The sequence below is a fragment of the Photinus pyralis genome, unplaced genomic scaffold, assembly GCF_008802855.1.
Source record: "Photinus pyralis isolate 1611_PpyrPB1 unplaced genomic scaffold, Ppyr1.3 Ppyr1.4_LG5, whole genome shotgun sequence".
NCBI classification, from domain to species: Eukaryota; Metazoa; Arthropoda; class Insecta; order Coleoptera; family Lampyridae; genus Photinus; species Photinus pyralis.
Window position 1 is genome coordinate 38,227,364 of NW_022170596.1, and position 9,301 is coordinate 38,236,664.

The 9,301-nt window shown below is 38.7% G+C and overlaps 1 protein-coding gene across 2 annotated transcripts; it reads right to left on the bottom strand.

Annotated features, from left to right (window-relative positions):
* Positions 1-1,494: 1,494 nt before the first annotated feature.
* LOC116172097 (52 kDa repressor of the inhibitor of the protein kinase-like) lies at positions 1,495-4,658 on the bottom strand. 2 transcript variants are annotated; one of them, XM_031489232.1, is made up of 3 exons: positions 4,120-4,658; positions 3,628-3,918; positions 1,495-3,567 (listed from the first exon to the last, which is right to left on the bottom strand). In XM_031489232.1, the coding sequence occupies exons 1-3, from the start codon at positions 4,252-4,254 to the stop codon at positions 1,594-1,596; spliced, it is 2,400 nt and encodes a 799-aa protein (XP_031345092.1). In that variant the 5' UTR covers positions 4,255-4,658; the 3' UTR covers positions 1,495-1,593. The 2 variants fall into 2 exon arrangements, with proteins under 2 accessions (XP_031345092.1, XP_031345093.1); XM_031489233.1 differs by lacking the exons at positions 3,628-3,918; positions 4,120-4,658 and having other exon boundaries at positions 1,495-2,229; positions 2,277-2,372.
* Positions 4,659-9,301: the final 4,643 nt, after the last annotated feature.

Genomic DNA, 9,301 nt, shown 5'->3' on the forward strand with positions numbered 1-9,301 from the left:
TGGTGGTCGTAGTTGATGTACAAAGTTTTAAAACTTCAAAAAAGTGTTTTTCGCCAAAAGAACTTGCAATTTATAATGGAAAACAGATGGCTCATTTTGTCTTCAAGCCTCCATTTCCTTGGAGCAGCTTAGATAACGAGTTTCAACGTCAAGCTAATTGGGTAACTCACAACCATCATGGAATTAAATGGGAAAGTGGCCATACACCGTCTCACCTATTTCCACTCATACTTCGTCATTTAATATCGCCGTCAGATCACGTATACGTCAAAGGAAAGGAAAAGGCGGATATTATCCGAAAAGCTCTATCGCGGGACGTTATCGAGGTGGAAGAAGAACCAGCTCTTCCTTCATTAGAACCAAATTGCTATTATCATATACGATCACCTTGTCATTGTGCTTTATCTAACGTCTATTACATTTATAACACCTATGTAATGCAGTAATTTTTTTAAATAAACAAAATATATTTTTTTTACTTTATTTATTGTACAGTTGGGACATTTTGATATGATTACATAATATGGGTTCTAACACAGATTCCGTGTTTTCAATTCTACATTTAAAACGATATCGATCTAAAGCAGCAGTTTGCCATTGGCCTTTCCTTGCTTCTGTGTAAGCAAAGGACCAAGCTCTTATTACATGAACTGTATTTTTTGTTTCGTCAAAGCTAACACGTTTCATTTTACAAAGTCTTTCAGACCCAATACACACATTTGCGTTTTAAAACATTTATAACAACCGTTTCCATTAATAAACTTATAACATACACGTTGAGCAGTTTTGTATACTTTAGCTAGTCTTAAACGATACACTTTTCTAAATATGAAATGTCTGTTATAGGCATCCCTTTCTAACTCTACAAAATTATCCAGCAAGCAACTAACATTCATCTTGCTCTTCGTTATCTTCTTCTTCTTCTCCTTCGTTTTCTGCTTCATTTTCCTCGTCACTGGAATCTGAATTATCCCAATGCTTCAAATCCTCTGCGGCACCTTCCAATCCAGCTTCACAAAGTTTACGTCTCAGACAAGTTAAACAGTATTTGCCGTTCAGGAATAAATTACACAATTTAATACCGCGACTATATTTTTTAACAAGATCATTACACTCTTCTTCAGTACAAAAACGACCTAGTCCGTACACCGCTTCGTGTTCTGCGTCCTCCACTAAAGCTGACAATTCTTGTACTAAACGTTCCACGGCCGTGTGTGCGTCAACTGCTTTCGTCCAATTTTCGGCAGCGTAACACATCCACATTTTGTCAATTACACAAAAAATACTAAACTAACATGCTACACGAATGAGTATTACTTAAATACTTTTGCCACCTCCACATCAAGTTCCACTTTGCCAGGTAACGAGACCAATACTAGCTGCATTATTACAGTTGATCGCCATTAAGGGTTCTAAAACACTCATGATGTTGTTTTTGAGATCGCCACCTATTTCTGCAACCAGTGGCGGATCTAGGACGAGGTCGTGGGGGGGGCTTGAAATTTTCCTTCACCATTGAATAAGTTTTAGTATTTATTGTACATTAGTAACGTTACATTATCTCGTATGAACTACAAAACAAAATGAGTAATATCAATCCCAACTGGACATTTCTAATCGTCGGGGTTTCATTTTACAAAAAGTACTGATGACTTCCTCAACATCTATTTGACGTGACGAATTAATATTCGCGAGGGCTAATCCATTCAACCTCCCTTCAGTCATGGTACTTCGCAGGTATGTTTTGAGTCTTCTTAAAACCGAAAAACTCCTTTCCGCGGTTGCTGTTGTTACAGGTAAAACTAGAAATATCTGAAGTAGTACTCTTATATTTGGGAAAAACATTTCTTCGCATTCTTTTAGAGCTTCGATGGCAGTTTTCGGCACCGTTTGTTGTCCTTGCCATTTCTGCCTCCACATTTTCAATTCAGAGGTCAGTTCTAACATTGATCCTGGCATATCTTGATCGTAGAACTCAGCGGCTTTTAATATTGCCATATCGTCATATTTACTGAGATATTCGGGAATCAGGCCTTCAAGAGAAATCACGCTGCAGATTCCATCAAATCGGTCTCGAAGTTGGGTGATCACATGGTCTACAAACGGTACAAAAATAGCAGCTCTGTAATAATCCTCTGCATTCGCACCAATATTGCTCCTATGAGTCTGCCGATTGCATGTCCTTGGCATAGAAATGGTCGCGCCTACTTCACTGGCTAACTTGTTTGCCTGTAAATACAGTGATTTGAATTCCTCATCACTTCGTTCCCTAATACCTCGAAGTACTGATTTAACATCATCAACGTGAGACAGAGCAGTTGAAAGATCTTGATCAACACTCTGTAGGTTCTTACTCAGGTTCAGTGTAAAAGACAGGCAGTAGGCGGCAACTCCCATTGAGACTATGAAATCACTTCGTTTTAATGAAGAGCTAAACATTGCTGCTTTGCTTGAAGTATTCGGGTCATGATCATTTTCCAACTGCTCTAGGGTATCTACAATGGGTTGAAAGAGTTGCTGAAATGTGAGAACACTCTCGTGTCTTTCTACCCATCGAGTACTACAAAGTGCTTTCAACTTGCGTTTTCGTGTGTCCTTTAGATCAGATTCCTGGATGGTTTTTTCCAACAAAGCAGTGCGCTTAGCAGACGCTGACAGAAAAGTTGATACGGAGCCCAGTATTCCCATCATGTTCCTGATGGCAGGGATTTCGCAGCTCTTCGATATACACAGATTCAGCGAATGACTGAAACAGTGTGTATATAAAGCTAACGGCTGCTCTGATTTGATGAGAGCTTGAACACCATTAAACTTTCCCGACATGTTACTACCACCATCATAACCTTGGCCGCGAAGATTTTCGATAGACAGTCCCAATTTCGTTATTTCGGCACATATAACCTCTTTAAGATCACGTCCAGTTGTCGACTTCACTTCCACAAAACCCAAAAACTCTTCCTTCAACACGTAATTTCCAGTATCAACGTATCTTACGCATAAGGTCATTTGCTCTTTGGTGCTTATGTCAGTCGTTTCATCGCAAAGAATGGAATAAAACTTAGATTTTTTCACATCGGCCACAATGCTTTTCTTCACAACATCACCAAGCGCCTCAATAATTTCATTCTGGATAGTTTTGCTGATCATCGTGCAATTTTTTTTTGATGTTTCTAAATGAAACCTGAGATCTTCATCTCCCGCATCGATACGAAACGACAGCAGATTTTTGAAAACTCCTTGACTGGTACCAACTATCTTGGTTGAATCAGTTGAGCACCGTAATTCACCGTCATCTCTGTGACCCCTCAATGGCAGATTATTGTGCGCACAAAATATAACAGTCTTGACAATGGGTTTAAGACGCCTTCTGTTGGCTTCTATAATCGCTGCTTTTTGTTTATCAAGCTGGGCTGCAATGCTTAAAGAGCCTTCATAACTCACTATTTTATTGAAATTAGAAGCTTTTTCTACCGAGAATGCGTGGTAGCTCGTGTCCTTATGATGGTTAAATACTTCAAGAGCTTTTTTGTATTTTGAAAGAGGCTCCTTCACCAAAGTTTTCAAAGCCTACAAAAATTTTGAGGAAGTGATTTATATGCTCATAGTTGATTAAGTTTTTTCAGTTACCTGATGATTACCAACTCCTGCCACAGAAGGTGCAAATAAAACGCACATTTTGCAAAACGCTCCTTTTTCTTGTTCGCTGTAGGCTAACCATTTGAACTGGCTTAGCCACTCAATCTTGAATTTTCGTTTTTGCTTGCCTTCAAAGTGAGACGGAAACACGTACGAACTATCAGGATTCCATGTTTCGCTTAAAAATTTCAGTTTTTCCCCGTCACTCAAGATTTTCCCAACTGCAAATCCTATGTCAAATAGTCGAAGGCTACCAGTGATGCTGCGATCAAATTCCCTTTCCTGGAATTCCGAAAGTAAAATTACCCGATTGAAAAACCTTTCGCAACAGGACTTTAAATTGCATTTCAGCAATTACACCTTACTCATGCACAGGTCAAAACGATTTACATCTGTTTTGGAAGCAAAATAACTTGAGTTCCCAACTATTACGTTACCCGAATCCACTAATAATTAAAGAAAAATTGTATCCTAGGTGCCTACCTGTGCAATCAATGGTTGATTAGACGGGGCTGGTTGACAAGAAAATGTGGACACTTTGCATTTTTTTGCGTCAGCTTGAGGTTCGGCGACGGCGACAGGTGTAGATTTAAAAAAATCTAAAATAGTTCGCTTCATTTTTTAACGCAACATAAACACAACACAACACAACACTCGCAATGCAAAATTCCAACTGGTTCTGGTGTAAGTGTAAATCGCAGTCAGCATTGAAACTGTTCCCAGTTTTCGGCTTTCTGGGCATTTGTTTATCAACCACTCTCCCCATCCTTCTTTAAAGCTCGTATTTTGCTTTCCGTCACGTATCAGTGTGCCGTGTCGCAAATCCACTAGCTTAGCTATTCAAATTCCAGGAATGCATAAAGATAAAAGAATAAAGCAATAATTACTGCCGACGCGTAGGCGCTGGCGGGTCCGACAAAATTGCAATATCGCCAAGCGAAAGATCTGAACGAAGCGAAGACGATGCCGGCTGTATTGGTAACAGAAAAACTTCTTCGGGGGGGGCTTCAGCCCCTCTAGCCCCCCCCATAAATCCGCCCCTGTCTGCAACTCCGGTGATTAAGTTCCCATAGAAATGTCCAAATTCTTCAGACGACAAACACTTTAGCCGATACTTTATAACATCCAACTTATTCCACAATTCCACTACGCTTTCCCATCCTAAATACACCTCCGATGGTCCCTCATCGCGAATTTTGATAACCTTCCTTTCGTGAATTGTTATGAACTCAATCACCTTTGAATTTACCTTGATTGGCTGCCAAATGGGATCCGTTGAGTAAAAATAATGGGTAAGTACCCCCTGTTGATCCACAAATGCTGCCCATTCATTTTCATTAAACAAAATAGATTGATTTTTAACGCCACTAATTTTCACAATGGGCGAAAACAAGTGATTTGCAGATAGGGCAATCCATACATGCTTCGTTTGCGATTTATTTAAAGGATACACATGTTGAGCCACTAATTGCACGATTTGCTCTTCATTCTTCTTCTTATTTTCTGACACTTTCTTTTCTGCACTTTCCGCTTTCTCTTTAGCGCCTTGAATTAGTTTAGCAAGCTGATTCATTTTGCATTACTACTACTATTACACGTATTTTCAAACAAATATATACTTTAGGAGCGCTTGAAATCCCACCCGAGCTAAACGGCTCATTTGAGACCCCATCCGTTAAGGAAGGATCATTTGAGACCCCAATGGGTTGTAACTAGGTCATCCAGGATTCTCTGAGACCCCACTCGCATTTTAAAAGTAGGTCAGAGGATTCATTGAATCCCCATAGGATTCTGATCAGGATCTGCGCATCCCCATCCATATAGAGCCCATATGCGCGGAACCCAAGGTCAAAGAGGATCTGCGCACCCCCATTCTTTCCCTACTAGCGAAGTTCGAATTTTCGTCTACAAAACGTATTCCAACAGACAGTTGCTCTTTTCCACTGATGTCTGCAGTTTCATCGGCTAGCAATGAGAATGCTAAAGATTTGTTAGCCTCACCAACAATTTGTTCTTGAATCACAGAGCCGCAAATATTTATTAGATCATTTTGTACCCGGTGTGATGTGTTCCTTTGCCACTGTGGTGATTTAAATGTTCCTCCAACACCTTGTCGCCAGAATTTACTCGAAACAGAAGTAAATCCTTAAAATTCCCTTCATCAGAGAGTTTGCCTCTAATGGGTATGTCATGAGTTCCACAGAATACCAATGTTGACAGAATAGATTTAAGTTTAGCGCGGTTGGCATTTACGATTTCTGAAACCCCACTGTCTATCTGCTCAACCACACTTTTTCTTTTCAGTTCTATGGATTCACAAAAGCTTTTGGCTTTTCCTGTGGCCTCGATATGCCAACGGCTTTTTTCATGCCCTCGAGCATCTTCATGAAAATGTTTGTAGTCATGGTGAGCCCTTGTTACAAAGTTACCAAAAGTCCCTCTTTTCAAAACTGGCTTGAAAAGAGTGCAAAACTTGCAAAGACCTCCCTTGAGCTTAGGTGAATATAATAACCAGGAGTACTTTTCAAACCAACTTTTCTGGAAAGGCCGTTTTAGTTTTCTTCCATCATCAACGTCTTTTTTAAAATCATGAGATGAGTTTTGAGCACGTGGGTTTGTAATGAGCTGGTACTTTACATCTTCTGGAACTGAAGAGTCCATGAACTCACCTACATCAAAGCTGTGATTTACAACCAATGGCTGCCGCCCATTCAAATCAAATTGGTCAGCAGCTGAACGTGAAATCACTGGGTCGATGTCATTTTCATCTAATTCGGTGACATTGTGAGCAAGATTTAATAACGGAATTTCAACACCAGCTAAGGAAGGTGATGGTAATGACGATCTTGAATCATGTACAGCTCGGAGATCAATTGAGATGTCAATAGCCGGTGTAGATGGTGATTCGGACGATCTTGAACTATGAAGAGCTTGGAGATCCTGATCACCTAGACCTGATGAGTCAACCGCTGGTGTAGATGGGGATTCGGACGGTGTTAAACGCTGAACTTTGGCCGGTGTCGGATCTTGAGAATTTGGTGACTCCTGGCGGCCTCTACTTCTCCGACCAAAGAAATTTCTTATATCCATATCTGAAATTAATACGAGTAAATCAGAACCACGAGTCCAGTCCAGAGTCTTGCCACACCCTTGATCCTAATTATAATTTAAATACAAATTGAAAAAATTATGAAAACAAGGCTGACAAGGCATAAATGTTTAAGTAATAAAGAGCAAGAAGGAAAGCGACACCAAGAATCATAAAAATAAAACATGGTGTACCATTTAACAATCTCGGCAAACCGCGGCAATTTTTTATTTTGTAAGTACAACGAAATCGTCAAAATCAATGCCTATTTTTATTTATAATATAAATAACTCAATACTCACCTAATAAAAACCAGTATTCATAACGTAAATAAGTTCGTGTTCGGTATCTTCTTTCTCAAAACAAAGCAACAAACGCCAAAACCAAACTACACCTCTGCACTGCACTAATGAGTGTCACAGTCACGTCACTCCGCTCGAGGAGGAGGGAGAAAAAAACAACGAAGATGATTTATGAAGGGTGGGGGGACACGCATGGGAACAACCTGCTTCTCCCTTCTAGCGTTTGTTATTGTACCTTCTCCCATTTATCATGGTATTTAATTTGCCCTGACTTTCGGCAGGAGGCCCCTAGAGAGGTTGGATCGTGGCGTCTAGCGTCCGCTCATCGCACACATGACACAGGACAGAGACACACGCACACTCACCCGCCTGCCGCCTCGCATTCCAGATGGAGTATACCAACTGTATAACAACATTTTTTCTTTATTGAGAAGCAGCATAATTTTTATTCTGGAAGCCAGGGGGGGCCGTGGCCCCCCCCTGCCCCCGAGTATGGGCGCCCTTGATTGGCGGGGCTAATTCGACCGACTCTGTACTTTTCAAATTAACAAAAACTTTAATATCAGAATTAATAAATACACACCTGTACAGTTAATAAGATCAATTTCCGGAAGTACAGCAGCCCATTCTAACCGATCTCTGTATTTTAAACGTATATGGTACAAAATAGTAGCTACAGTGTCCTATAAAGAATGGAGATTATAAGTTACATTTAAAGTAAGAACTGTAAGGCAAACTAAAAATAACGTAAATTATTTACTCAGTCAAAATTAAGTAAGTAGGCACTAATTACAATTGACCAGGCCAATACAAATCTTTGCATTTGTCTTCCGTGCTTAGTCCGTTCCTTAAATTCCTTTTTAAAAACCATATTTATTCATTAATAATTACTTTAGGAAAATAACGCTTCGTTACTGATGTAAAATGCGCATAAGTACATAAAACACCTACGATTGTACATACAGACGTACTTACCATATTTTTAATCGAACGAATACACAAAATCACTATTCAATAATTCACACGCCTCAAACGATAGCCGATGCCCGGACCCGACGTGCTTCTGCTTCTAATTAATTTATCACACGCTCATATAAAGTAAAATGAAGCATTACAATATCTGCAAAATTTGCAGTTCAAGGTTTTTATGAACAAAGCACACATTTACTAAAAGGATCGTTATTACAACTACAGCAGAATGTTAAATTAGCAAGTTTTCATCCTTTCTACATTCTCATTTTGTTAAATTAGCAAGAAGATTTTGTTATTTTTCACTATTTGTTAAAGTAATTCTCAATGAATTTTTGTGCACGTCTGACCAATACTGAAAGTTGATTGAATGTCAACATTTAGTAAATGGTGACACTAAATAAGTTTTGTATAGTTACAATAAAATAAAAGTGCAATTTACAATGTCAGGTTGTAAAATGGACATTAAGTTTAATTTCTTTGATAACTTTAATCACGATGTCAATTTAACCAAATTATACAGTTCATGTTGACTAAAATTTCATGTGAAGTAAGATTTTGTAAAAAGTTACAATGTATTTTTAGCGCATTTCCACAAAAATAAAAAAAAATGCGCTATTGTGGCCACTTTGTCCGTCCGTCCGTCCGTCCGCTAACTTTGCGACGCTACTAGTTCTTTATCTTAAGAGCTATTGTTCTACTTTTTTCGCTATTTGGTTCGTTATGGTGTCGAGTCTTGTACCAAGGAAGGAATTTTTTCTGTACCGCTTACAAAAAAAGTTATTGTAAAAAAAAACAAAAAACCGTTTTTTACATGTTCCATAATTTTACACTTTTGCCGTTTATTAACGATCCTTTTACATCTCCGTTAGTTATGAACTGAATTGCATGAAATTCAATATGGGAATAGCTTTAGCCATATAATACACAATGCCAAAAGTTGAATCGAATCGATTCAAAATTCACAGTGCCCTTTTCGCATCTCGACCATTTATAAACCGAATTGCAAACTTTTTTACTTATAAAAGTAATTGAATGAAATTTGATACATAGGCACTTGGAATAAAGGAAAATCAAACGCCAATTTCAAAATTTGGTTTTGCGCATGCGCAGTGCCAACTTTTTTTATTTATGGAAGAATTTAAACGAAATTTGATACATAGGCACTTGGAATAAAGGAAAATCAAACGCCAATTTCAAAATTTGGTTTTGCGCATGCGCAGTGCCAACTTTTTTATTTTTGGAAGAATTTAAACGAAATTTGATACATAAGCACTTCGAATAAAGGAAAATCAAACGCCAATTT

Excerpts from the sequence above, each read along its gene's own strand:
- LOC116172097 (XM_031489232.1), bottom strand. The coding sequence starts at position 4,254 with ATGAAGCGAACTATTTTAGATTTTTTTAAATCTACACCTGTCGCCGTC. Across the intron at positions 3,919-4,119 it reads ATCAACCATTGATTGCACAG|GAAAGGGAATTTGATCGCAG; the intron begins GTAGGCACCTAG and ends TCGGAATTCCAG. Across the intron at positions 3,568-3,627 it reads CAGGAGTTGGTAATCATCAG|GCTTTGAAAACTTTGGTGAA; the intron begins GTAACTGAAAAA and ends AAATTTTTGTAG.